This window comes from Mya arenaria, chromosome 8, assembly GCF_026914265.1.
Source record: "Mya arenaria isolate MELC-2E11 chromosome 8, ASM2691426v1".
NCBI lineage: Eukaryota > Metazoa > Mollusca > Bivalvia > Myida > Myidae > Mya > Mya arenaria.
Window position 1 is genome coordinate 74,864,314 of NC_069129.1, and position 13,470 is coordinate 74,877,783.

A 13,470-nucleotide genomic window follows, 5' to 3' on the forward strand; every position below is an offset into this window, starting at 1 on the left:
TATTGTAAGTACATTAGTATGTTTTGATTTTGATAAGAGTGTAAGATTAATGCTTATCGCTAAAGCGCAATTTCTTGTCAATATGTCTAGTTTCTAAAATAGGCGTTCGAGAATGGATAAATGTAATGTAAACTAGTATGTATACTATACAACACTGCGTCATATTCGACTAAACAGGATCTTTATGGAAAGTCATACGATACTTTTCATCGTGTCATCAAATACCTTACTCATGTATGCACTAATTTGAATACATATATAATGCGTTTAACATGAATAACCGAATTTTCTATATGTTTATGGTATTTTGTGCAGCATTTATTGTTACATACATCTGTTTGAAAGACAGCGCAATAGCGCAATGGGATGTGAGAGGTTTTATGAACACCCAAAGGGACTTGATATTTGGAAAAGTAAGGAATGATACGTCACAAGCTTGCAATCGCGAGTATCAGAACGGTGTCTGTAATATGACATGTTTTGAAATATTCTGGCTGAAGTACGAACAGCAGAGGGAACGGAAATTTAGTGAAAAACCACATAAATCAGTCAATAACGAATCGGACAGTAACGTTGCGTTTCAAAACAGATCTTGCGACACAACCATTCCATTCACTAAACGGAAGAAAGAGAACATAAGTTGTGAATCGCATCCAGTGTGTAACGTTGCTTCTATAAACAGTGCTTGTAACACCTATATTTCCTCAAAAGGCCCTCAAGGTAGAGCTGGAAACATCATGTTTGAAATAGCGGCCTTGATCGGAGTTGCCAAAAGACGAGGTTTCACGCCTCAGTCGCGATACAATCATTACATATTTAAATGGTTCGAAATGCCGCGGATTTACGTAAACGTGCCTGCAGTCAACGAAAAGAACGTCGGTGAAGTAAAGTATGGTACTTATCAGAAAGAAGTGGAGTCTTTAGATTGTGGTCAGAATTGGACGCTAGGTGGTTATCGTTGTAGCTGGAAATATTTCAACAATGCGAAGGATGAAGTGCGAAAAGTATTTACTTTGAAAGCGGAGTTCACCGACAAAGCAAACGCATTTCTGCAAAACCTATCATCAACAGGTACAAATTGTTGTATTAAATTAGATTTTTAAAGGGCTTAGACGCCAGATGATACCATTGTAAGAATAAAAATAGACAACGCATTTAATCGTGCTAACTGATGTATCACATTCATTGACACATGTATATTTTGCAGTTTTGCATATTATACAATGTGAAATTAATTGCGTTAGTCCACAACGTATATCCCAGTAATTTAAAAAAAGCTTTGCTACATATATCTGCACTTATCTCGGGACCTTCACACGCGAAGTATACACATTATAAACTGAGAAACTATTGTGCGCTTTTTGACTGGTAAACTCCGCTGAGCCCGCGATTATTAATTATTTGAATTATGTAAAATAACTTATTATCGGCGCCCTACTACTTCGTATTGATAATTCTAGTGTTGTTCTGAAAACAATTCTGAACATCTGCAGCCTGTTGTACAAACAGGTTTACCCAGGGTAATATTTTACCGGCGGTAATTTTTTTGGTAAATTGTATATAACAAAATTAAGGTTTTGCCAAGCTATTTACCGCGGTAATATTTACCCTTCTCCAAGAGGTGGGTAAATTGATTAACCGTCTCAGTTACCAGAATCAAGATGGCCGACCAGACATAAACAAACGCTCGATTCACAACTCATTTTGTCGATTTTAACGACAAAATGAAACTTCGTGAATAGAAAACTGTTCCATTACATCCATATCAATAGAAGACAGGAATACTGAGGTAAGAAATCGCCAATATTCACTGTGTGAACAAATTAATGTATTAAAAATATTCCAACGAACAAATTTCATGAACAAAAACAGTGATAACTTTACAAGAAATATGAAGTTAAAGAATGAATTTACCTTGTTTCTCGTTTAAATAATTCCAAAATCTTTCAAAAACCAATGCATTGATTTGAGACCAACACTTGATTGCAGGTCTCGACCTTACTTTGTTGAAATGTATCCCACTCTGCACATATTTTGAATATTTTGCACCTAAATAGTTACAATAAATGACAGCTATGACGTCATTTTCTACGAAAAATACCTCAGTCTATAGTCTATTTCTACAGTTTTCTTTTATATAGAGGCACACAATGGGTTGATTGCTAATCAAATACTGTGCCTTGATAGTATAAAAGTTTATTTGATAGAAACAACAGCAGTGGTATGACAACATACCCAAGTATGGTTTTTTGAGTTTGTTAAAATGTATATAAATTATACAGTTACATATACAGTTCTGTAATTAACACGTTTATGTTCAATTGTACACAACCATTCCATAATTGTGATAATGAATAGTAATAATCATTTTAGGCTTTTCATCAGCGAAAGCTAGCAGATCCAGTGTGATGTTAGAACATATAACAGGCACATGATTAAAGACACCAAGAGCAGGGAGGTAATAATAAGATGGTTTTTCTTTTTCTATAAATTATCAGTATACTGTCATTTGAGTGAAAGCAAAATATTAATTACTGGTTTGTTTATTGTGAAAGCCATCATCTCTTACCAACGCTCCTATTAACTTAACATCCCCCCCCCCCCCACAAGGCATATTTCCATATCCGCGCCCAATGTTCATTAATCAGCCATTTAAGATATGAAGCTGATTTTCACAGACAACATTATAATTTAAATGATTACAAAATAATTTGACTTTTCTTTAGATTGCTACTAGTGGAGGACCAAGGTTCTGAGGTTATATGACTAATGTGCCGTCAAGAAAACATCACAAAATGAACTTCATGGAGCCGCTAGTGTATTATATGGTGTTTAACATTGCTGATTTTGGTTATTGGTATCTACATAAGAATTGATTTTGATTTTGAATTTAAGACCATTTATAGTTTAATGAAAATAGAAAATAAATGTTACACTCCTTGTATATTGACTTTATGCTCATGTAAAATAGAAATATGGTGACTATATGTGAAAGTACTTCTAACACTTAAATTTGACATCCACAATGGGACAGCCTAGTTTTTTAATAGTTAAAAATATTATTAAATAGTGCTGACAATAACTGAAGAGATCATGTTACATTCTATTTTGAACAGAAATAATGATGACACAAATAAGCAGACACTAAAAATAATTTCATTAAGTTAATTATAATACATGATTGCACTTTTAGTGCCAAGTTGAGGTTACTGCAAGCCTATGGGTAGGAACATAATTATACAAACATATACATATATATTTGTTACAAACAAAATCAAAGAAAAAGATTCAAGATTGTTTGGTCATTAATATATTTTACAAATGTCGCATGAAGTTTAATAATCTTATGAATTTGCAAAGTGGTTGGATGCAGCATTAAATAAATGGAATTCTTCAAGAAATGACATTCCACATAGGAGATATAAAATCAAGTACACTTATAATATGTGTCTGTATTGAATCAGTGGCGTTTGCTTACATATATTCTAAATTTCAGCAATAATTCAGTTTAAAATATAACAATGGACCCCCAGCTTTAATCAACAAATACATGGAATACTGAAACAATGGTACATATTAGATTAAAGATATGAATTATTGATCACTTTAATGAAAATTAATTCTATGAAACTCAGTGCATCATTTCTATGATTCGGGATCATAATGCACCAGTCGATTGTAACCACTGCCCCTAACCCCTCGTCCCGTACCGGGGGTATACCAGGGACAGCGGGTGCAATGAGCCGTGTTTTAACTTCCAGGTTGGCCCCGAAGTGCCTGCAGTGGTTTTGTTATCACTCCGAAAATAGTGGGACATGGGCCTTACCTAGGTATCCCGGTGTGCGGGGGCATTTGGCATGGATTTTACCAGCAGTTTTTCCCTGAATGTCCTGTATTTTACACAGGAATGGATGGACCGTAAGTTAAAGTCCCCGCTATTCCGGACTAAGGGGGGAGAGGCATATACAATTGGCTGGTGCATTAAATCACTGACCATAAAAGTTCTCTGCACACACCCTTGTTCTTTTTGTTTTGATAAGCACATGCCATTGCATTTCCTGTGATAAAACAAAACAAAACTTAGTCTAGAAATTCAAAATTAATGTATATGGAGTCTACTGTTTGATGATGCCTGTGTGAAACATATTTTTTTACACATCAAAAATCAATAAGTACGTCTACATACAGTTGCAAATGATATTAAAGTGATTCGGGTAGATTTATAGAAGTCGTTTCTAACTTTTTCCTGAAAAGAGGGTTATTTTTTATTATAAACGATCGTCATATTAAAAGTATTTTTCGCTCTTCGCTCGCTTCGGGTTTAATGAAAACTGGCAATTTTTTTTTCGGTGGCTCGCTCGCTCCAATTATTTTGGGCAAAGATCCGTGTAACGAAACATTAATTGGGTGTGGCCTTAAGGTCGACATTGACTAGAAAACAATAAGACCTCTTCGGCGAAACAAAATGACATTTCATCTTTATAACGATATTCGTTTTTCCCGATCTCACAAAAGGCATACCATTTCATTGATGCATCCAAGTTTGTGTTAGCTTCCTAATCATAGCTAATACAACTGTCTAAACTATTTTGAAAACTATTTGCAATATTATAGGCGCAGTTAATGTGTGTGTGCACGTTCGAAGAGGCGATATGGCAAAAGATGCTAACATCAAACTAGGTTATGTTCCGTCGGACGCAACTTACCTAAATAGATCTATGGAATACTTCAGAAATATGTTCCGAAAGAAGACAGTCCACTTTGTTGTCATCAGCAATGGTATGGAATGGTGCCAGAATAATACGTCAGGGCCTGACGTCTTTTACTCTCCTTTTAAAGAAGCTGTCCTAGACTTTGCACTCATGGTTTGTTGTGATCACGTGATTATTACCATCGGGACATTTGGTTGGTGGGGGGCTTGGCTATCTGGTGGAATAACCGTGTATGACTCCTCGTGGCCAACACAATATACATTTGTTGGTAAAGGCTTAAACAGAAGTGATTATTATCCAAAACACTGGATAGGTCTATAAATTTGTAAAAACATCTTTGAGTGCGTTGAATGTGAAGCATAGCAATATAAAGATAATATCTTATGATCGTAAATAAATTCCGATCGATTATTCTTTTTGGTACTAATGGGGACTCAACAACTAGGAAGTGATATTGTTTCAATAGAAAATGTTTTTGAGTGCACTCAACGGGGCGGCCTTGAAATTTTATTCATAACACCGACACTTGGCTTAAACAATGTGTTGACACGAGTACAGCAATTGCTATTGCATTCCATCGACCAATAGCGTTAATGCATTCACTACGATTTGATCACTTTGATTAATAAGTAAAACCAATTTTACTTAGCGGATGTAAAACGTAGGGATAAGGAAATACTGATGTCCCAGAAAGGGACTAAATTAATTCATTGAAATAAATGTTCAACCTAAATAAAGATAACATCAAAATACATAGTCTACGGTGGGAAAAAAATCAATCAGTCGACATAAAACAATAATTTCATCTTAATGGGTGATCGATAACAAGGTCAACAGTTAAGTACGGAAGCTGAACTTAAAATTACATTTTATCAAATTAAATTATTTCAGTAATGCGTGTTCTTTTCCTTGGTTCTAAACCGTTAACATGATTCTTCGCGCTAACGGTGATTTTTGTTCAGCCGTAGTTATGGCTTTTTAAATTAATTAACCAAAAGCTAATCGAATATTTCTTTCAACAAAGGCACTCTGACAATGACAGGAATTAAGCATCAAACCTCGACCTAAATGTAACAATAAAATGTTCACAAAGTTGTAATTTAAAATAGCTATAGGCACATTTATCTATTTAAATCATGTTTGTCTTTAAATATTACCTGGAATAACAAAAATAATTATAAACAAAACGATTTTAAAAAACTCTGCAATTGAAGGAAATAACTTATAGCCAAAACAACTTTTTCCACTTACAACGTATTATTATATTTTAACATAAAATATTATTACCATATTTCACTGAACAATGGTAATTAGAAACAGTTTTCTTATTTACATTTAATTAAATTATCCCAATTTATTCTATATTCTTAGTTGCATCGCATAATGACCAGGATAAAATTATTTTAAAGCATCCTTAAATAAGTATGTTTCGTATTCAACATATTATTACGCCATTTAGTAATAAGTTGATCTTCCTATTTGAAATCATTTATTTCTGATTCGACTTATATAAATTTCTTCCTGCTGAATGATTTACTTTTCAAAATACCAATATACATGTAAACAGATAACTTGCGATGCGTGTATTCAAGGATTTAAGAATAGCATATATAGATAGACTCTCCGCACGCATGTCATGAATTTTATCATATTACTTACTCATTCTTGCTAAAATTTGCACTTACAAATATATACATATCTACTTGACTCAACAGTCAGACCGAAAATATATATAGATATGCATTAGGCAGGCACGAAACTTAGGCAGACAAAATCGGGTCTGCCTATGTTTTGGACTTATTTATTCTGAACACGCGGAAAAGATTACTCATTTGTATATCTGATTCATTTCTTTGAATGAGTTGCTTTGTAAACATAGTCATTTTATTGACATTTTTGTATTTTTTTTTACACTTTTGAAAACCAGGTAGTACATATCGCTGGAATAATGCAACACCCGCCATAGGCAGATCATTTTAAGGAGTGAATGAAACATACAGGAATGCAGCATGATTATGTTCGTAATGTGTTTTATTATCATATTATTTAATATCTTAAAAATTTCTGCTTTTATCGGTAAAAATGCAGTAAGTAAAAGTCGATATTTTCTTTCCATGTCGCGATTTAAGTTGGATATATATTTTGTTTGTACCGGAAGTACATAGACGGGAAAAATCAAGATGACGACAGTTGCTTTTGGAAAACACTGTGTAAGTATAAAGAGAAACTCATTCAGTTTAATGGGGGGGGGGGTCCAAAAAATGTTCTTACGTTATCGTCGATGAGGGTCGACGATAAGATAAACATGATTGATTGGACATTGATCAGTATAGCTTAGAACTAAATTATCATAACAAATGAAGACACGGTACACAATGTAAAAGAATATGCATTTGGAAATATTACACAGTATCTGTGTATAATTTGTATAGCCGGGTCATAAATCAAACTTATTCAGATTTGAGTTTTGCATTATTGGACAATTTTTAATGTTAATTATATTCTACACATATTAAATTGAAAATATTCATTAAGGTTCAAACGTTTTAAACGTCAACATAATTGCATACTGTTGGGTATAAAAAACTATTAAAAGGGCCGTATAAAAGACCGGTCGGATGGGATCAATTTTGTACCAACGGAAATCTCCATACTGATCTGATAAAGAAGTGGAGCATAAAACACATGCGGATCTAGAAGGCGTATTTAAATATGAAAACACGTACTTTTTTGTGAAGTGCATTTAAAATTTACTGTTTGTTTAAACGTTGTGCAACAATTCAATGTCGTCTGTTTCATGTTCACTCATTTCAAATGATCAAACATCGGTTTCAGATAATAATTACAAATATTTTATTATGTTTTTTTCTCTTTAATTCTCTTTATTTCCTCTGAAGGATGATTTCAACATATACAATATTTCAAACAATCACAATTTAACAATTTATCTTGGTATACATCAAAACAAATAAGTCATGAGAAGCTATGTTCAAAACTATATACATGCAATTCATTTATAATGAATATATTCATATATGGTGGCGTAAGCAAGAACATAGTAAAATATGATAATAATGAATTTAAAGTACAATTTAACCAGGAAGAAGATATCATTAGCATAACCTTATTTCTCGGACTATAAGGCGCTCTTATATGACGACCCCTAACTTTGCCCATGAAATATGGTGTTTTGTATACACTCGTTTATAACACGGGGTCGACCTTTAGAGCTTATCCAGCCCTTCAATTTCTCCAAGTCTGTGCTAAACAGTCACTTATCAACTAAATTTGGTCTTATGCTTGAAGAAAATCGCCGATGTCTTGACAACTGTGAACTCTCTAATGTGGAAGTAAGTTAATAAAGTAACAAAGTTAAGGATTATTCAACGTAGTTTTCGTATAGCCAAAGGTTCATTTATATTTTTAGTAAACTCAAATATATCTGCCATGAATTGAAAGTTTTTAGACGAGGATTACTGATTATTATTATGTTTCCGGCCGTATGGTTTGTTCTTACCAGCCTAGATGTAATCTCGGGAGTAAAATGGGATCGTATCATAAAGACTAACTGATTTAAATCAAAACCATTGCCACGGCCTTTGGTCACGCTCGTACTGTGACGGTACAAATTGTACCGTTTAATCTGCAGCCGACAAACATAACACATTTCAATACATGTGTAATAAGTGAAATGTTTGTCTAAATAGTTTGTAGTGATTCGTTACGGACAGTGGCGATATATGTCAATGTTATATGAGTTGTACCAGTAAGTGTTGAGTGAAACAGTAATCTGCATGTATTATTTGTTCTTAAATCCAACGCATCCTTGTCAAAATCGAATATGAGACGACATTTGTTTGGTTTTACTATCAGATTCAATTTCACATTAGGGTTCTTCCAACTAATCCAATATATTCAAAGTTCTTATTGCCAATATCACTACATAGTTCCTTTATATAAAAAAGTAAAGCAAACAAAGTGTTATTTAAAAGAACTTAACTGTAGATTAACCATGATTTAAGTCAAATAGTTTTCCTTTCACTTTCATTAAAATTGACAAAAAGTAAACGTTTTCAACTGTTTACCCCGCTTTTTGGATAGTGTGCATGTTACAAAAAAATGTTTATTTTTCTGTCATGCATTTAAAAGTTCCAAGATTTACCATTTATGTTAAGCTTATACATAAAATAGAATCGAACTAAATATCATTTCAGTTTTTGGTATTAAAGTGTTGTTGTTCGTACGTATAGGTTAGAGTTTATTAAGTAATTTCTTCGTGAATAAGTAACCTAAGGAAGCATAGGTTTTATTTTTTAACGAAGAAATTACTAAATCAATTCTAACTGACTTAGTGTTAGCCCCTCCCAAATTTCATCAGCTTTAAAATTAATCTGCGCTGCTGTCAAAAAGACCTGTCAAGTTCAGCTATGACACTGAAACTACTCGCGTTTGCATATGCAATTAGTAGGCGAAACTATAAGCGCATGCGCAATAAGAGCAATTTACTTAGTCATGAAGAGTCGCCAAAGGTTCATTTATATTTGTAGTAAACTCAAATATATCGACCATGAATTGGAAGTTCTTAGACGAGGATTATTGATTATAATGTTTCCGGCCGTATGGTTTGTTCTTACCAGCCTAGATGTAATCTCGGGAGTAAAATGGGATCGTATCATAAAGACTGACTGATTTAAATCAAAACCATTGCCATGCGCCTTTGATCACGCTCGTACTGTGACGGTACAAATTGTACCGTTTAATCTGCAGCCGACAAACATAACACATTTTAATACATGTGTTATAAGTGAAAAAATTGTCTGGCAGGATGTTGCGCGAGAGTGTGTTGTGGGAAAAAACGGAATACCCGAAAAATAACACTTGTCCTGCTTGGTGACCACTAACCAAATGTTGAAAAATAATGACTGATGGTTACGTTCAAAGTTGTCTGTGTGAGTTGATCTAAGTTAACAACATTCAATCCGAGATAACTGCAATGTAAACCGCACGCAGTGTGAGTAACCGTTAATTCCCTTTGCTATGTGGACTGTTACATGATCATTTTATCGCGGATGATGATTTTGGGATGGCTTATGCTCTCATATTTCAGCGTGAGAAGTGGAGCATGGAACACAGAAGTAATGCTTGCGCAGGCGGTCCGCGTGGAGGGGGGCCAGGTATGAGGCGGCTCCTTCCACGTCCATTCGAGGTCTGTTTGAGACCACCAAGGCCGGTACGCTGGATTGATTGCGTTTCATTTATTTAGTTTAAAAATGTATTAGTTGTACCCATTTGCAAGTGGTAAATATACATGAACATATAATGTATATTGGGCGTAGCTTATGCTCACACGTAAATGAATGTAATAAACTCTGAAAGAATCAGGACCCCCAGGTCATTAGAAAAACTGCCCCCGCGAATCATAATATAGCAACACCCGGGTCAACTGCTACGACTTTATTCACGAAGTAAAGCGCACGAATTTCGTATGGTGGGGGACTTTTCAAGTCTAAAGAATAATGACCGGGGATTGTGATTCTATGGAACTAAATATGCTAAACTTGTGTTATTCATTGTTGCAATAGCTGTGCGCCTATTGTTGATGATTTCGGTTCAGCAGAATATAGGCACCTTTCTCAGTATTTCAACCAATTTCAGTAGTACCTCCGATACCAGGAACCTGTGGCAACCCCGAACATTTTGAGAGCATGGCCGTCAGACCAGCCCTCAACTCCTCAGCGGTATTTAAAAGGTGCCTTTGTTTGGGCCAACACAATGACCACGTACTTGTGTATGAGCATGTCAAACCAGTCGACGTTACCATTGCCTCAAGTACCAATGCCTAAGGTGACGCAGTCATATTCTTCTCCAAATCTGTGACTTCACCGTTTGCATCTGGGTTGTGGTTGACACACCCTCTATGGCAGCAGTGTCCAATATCAAAATACTTTCATTGTGAAGACTACGCAGTGTGCTGACCTGGACACAGAGTGTACCATGGACTGCGTCTGCGAATTGTTTCATAACTTTATGGCTTGTACACCGTTGTGTTCTTGTATTATTGGATGCATGTCATAACAGGGGACCCATGAGGGCAATTGTAGAAGGGGATGTATGTCATTACAGGGTAATCAAAGGGGGTTGTACTGTGACAGGGGATGTATGTCATAACAGGGGACTCAAGAGGGAGTTTCTTGTGAGAGTGGATGCATCTCATAACAGGGGACTCAAGAGGGAGTTTGTTGTGAGAGTGGATGCATGTCATAGCAGTAGACGCAATCGGGAGTTTGCTGTGAGAGGGGGTGTATGTCATAACAGGGGACTCAAGATGGCAATTGTAGAAGGGGGTGTATGTCATTTTAGTAGACTCGAGTAGGGTTATACTGTAAGAGGGAATGTATGTCATAACAGGGTACTCAAGAGGAAAATTGTAGAGATGTATGTCATAGCAGTAGACTCGATGGAGATTATGCTGAGAGGTGATGTATGTCATAACAGGGGACGCAAGGGGATTATGCTGAGAGGTGATGTATGTCATAACAGGGAAAGCAAGGGGATTATGCTGGGAGATGATGTATGTCACAACAGGGGACGCAAGGGGATTGTGCTGTGAGAGGGGATCATATTCCCGATACCCAAACCCTAAGTATTTCAGATGCAATAACACGAAATAAAATCATTACATTAAGTGTGTTTGTACTTTGTATAAATAATAGTTATTATCCAAGTTATTTTCTATAACATTTTGTTGAAAAAATGTTCTTTTGACCAAAGATTTTCATTTTATTTCTATTAGGTATATCATATATATATATATATATATATATATATATATATATATATATATATATATATATATATATATTTATATATATATATACTACAGATATTAAGGTGACCATATATATATTAATTTAGGCATTATGGGGACCGCTGGATTAAGGCGACAAAAATTGGTCTCCTTAATATTTTCAGTCCAGATTTGATGTATCAAATGTCAATTAAAATGTCCATTGACAGTAAGTTGATAAGCTTGAATGTTTATTTACGAGATCATTTCATTGTTTTAAATCTTAAAGTTGTAAAGTGCCTTTTTATGGGTTTTTTACTTATTAAAAAACACCGCACTTTGTGAGTTCGTTTATTTTCAAATCATTCACATTCTATATTAAAAGTTAATATTTATAGGACAAATATAATGTCTTTCAACGAGTAACTCAGTTTGTATTTTATATATAAACTGCAATGTAAAGCTCGTCCTGAAATTAACAATAAACAATTGTAAGAACATTTTCCATGCATATCAACTGTTATTTTAGCAAATAAACAATATGCATACACTCCAAAATCCTTGTTAAAAATACACATTACTTTTAACACCGGATGTACGCATGACACATGATGTACACATGACACCTTAAATATTTACAAATAACACATTATATAATCACAGTACAAATGTCTGTTCATTCACATTTCATTGACTGTCCATTCACATTTTCTTGAACTTACAAACAAAGCCTTGTTTGTCAGTCTTTGCACAATAATATTAAATGCCAAACAGTGTGGTTTCAACACTTTAAATATGATAAACAAAAATACAAACACTTACAGAATATGTGGTATTCTAGACAAACAGTTCTGCCATATATGATATATCACACGACCCGCTCACTGCAACGGTAGCCTGTTAAAAACGACCATGCAAATAACAGTACCTGTCAAAAGTGACAAACAATGAATCTAGGAAAGATTCATTAAATATTCTAGCAGCCCTTGTAAATTTTGAGTGAAACGAATTTCCAAATATAGTGTCGAAAGAAATATAAAAATACAAGAAATAAGAAAGTGTCCCGACAAACTAATATTACGTACACGTAGAATAAAGTCTAAAGTATCCACCTACCTAATATCTATCAGTAACTTCAATCTAACATCTCGATTACTCCAGATTTTCAAACCAACTAAAATATCTTCCTAGCGGCTTCCTTATAAACTACAAATACTCTCCAAGGGAGATCATTACTATTTAAGTCTATCTAAATAATTTACCGACAAGTATAGGTTACCTTACACTATTACTTGTCACCTAGTTACATTCTCTTTAAATATTAAAAAAAAATTATTAAACTTTTGTGTGAGTATATTTGTGTATCCATAAAAATAGCTATTAAGGCGACCAGGGAAAATCATAATTTTGGTCAAAAATAGCTATATACTAAGCATTTTTTATTTGTTTTACTTTATTTAAAGCCTATTGTATATTATCCCGAAGTTTCATTCCATAAAAAACAGAAATGAGGAAATTCGATATTTCGTGTACCATCAGCATCCAAATTTTCAAGTATACAGAAATTTAACTTTCCGGAATATAACGGAAATTTTCGGGTATCTCCGTGGTATCATCTCCGTGCAATTATGCAGTATGGCGTTCATCTCTTACGGAAAGAGAATGGTAACTTGGTAAGTGTTTAAAATACATATTCAACGTTTTTTTCGTTTATTTTTATGACTTTTGTACAGTAGTATAAATCGTCCACCCTTTGGATGAAAAGCAAATGATTTATCCGGATTTTGTTCATCCGAAACTAAATCACTACTATCAACATCCGGTGTAATTTTTGCTTGTATTTTGGAGAAACTCGATTGATTTCTAGCAAACTTGGTTTACCACTACATCGTCGCTTATTATTATTTGGTATGTTCCAATCTAAAAAGTGATTTGCTCCCTTAACATCTCAGATTTTAATCAATAAAAGAC

General features: G+C 34.3%; 1 protein-coding gene across 4 annotated transcripts; it reads left to right on the forward strand.

Annotated features, from left to right (window-relative positions):
* Positions 1-224: 224 nt before the first annotated feature.
* LOC128242501 (galactoside alpha-(1,2)-fucosyltransferase 2-like) lies at positions 225-11,461 on the forward strand. 4 transcript variants are annotated; one of them, XR_008262624.1, is made up of 3 exons: positions 225-1,071; positions 9,820-9,942; positions 10,368-11,461. XR_008262624.1 is itself a non-coding variant. In XM_052959669.1 (3 exons), the coding sequence occupies exons 1-3, from the start codon at positions 273-275 to the stop codon at positions 4,622-4,624; spliced, it is 966 nt and encodes a 321-aa protein (XP_052815629.1). In that variant the 5' UTR covers positions 225-272; the 3' UTR covers positions 4,625-5,957. The 4 variants fall into 4 exon arrangements, 3 of the variants coding, with proteins under 3 accessions (XP_052815629.1, XP_052815630.1, XP_052815628.1); XM_052959669.1 differs by lacking the exons at positions 9,820-9,942; positions 10,368-11,461 and adding exons at positions 3,762-3,918; positions 4,615-5,957; XM_052959670.1 differs by lacking the exons at positions 9,820-9,942; positions 10,368-11,461 and adding an exon at positions 6,640-6,948.
* Positions 11,462-13,470: the final 2,009 nt, after the last annotated feature.

What these genes read in the sequence shown, in the direction of transcription:
- LOC128242501 (XM_052959668.1), top strand. Translation starts at nt 273, where the DNA reads ATGAATAACCGAATTTTCTATATGTTTATGGTATTTTGTGCAGCATTT. An exon ending in GCAAAACCTATCATCAACAG is followed by an intron (nt 1,072 to 4,614) that starts GTACAAATTGTT and finishes GCAATATTATAG; the next exon opens with GCGCAGTTAATGTGTGTGTG.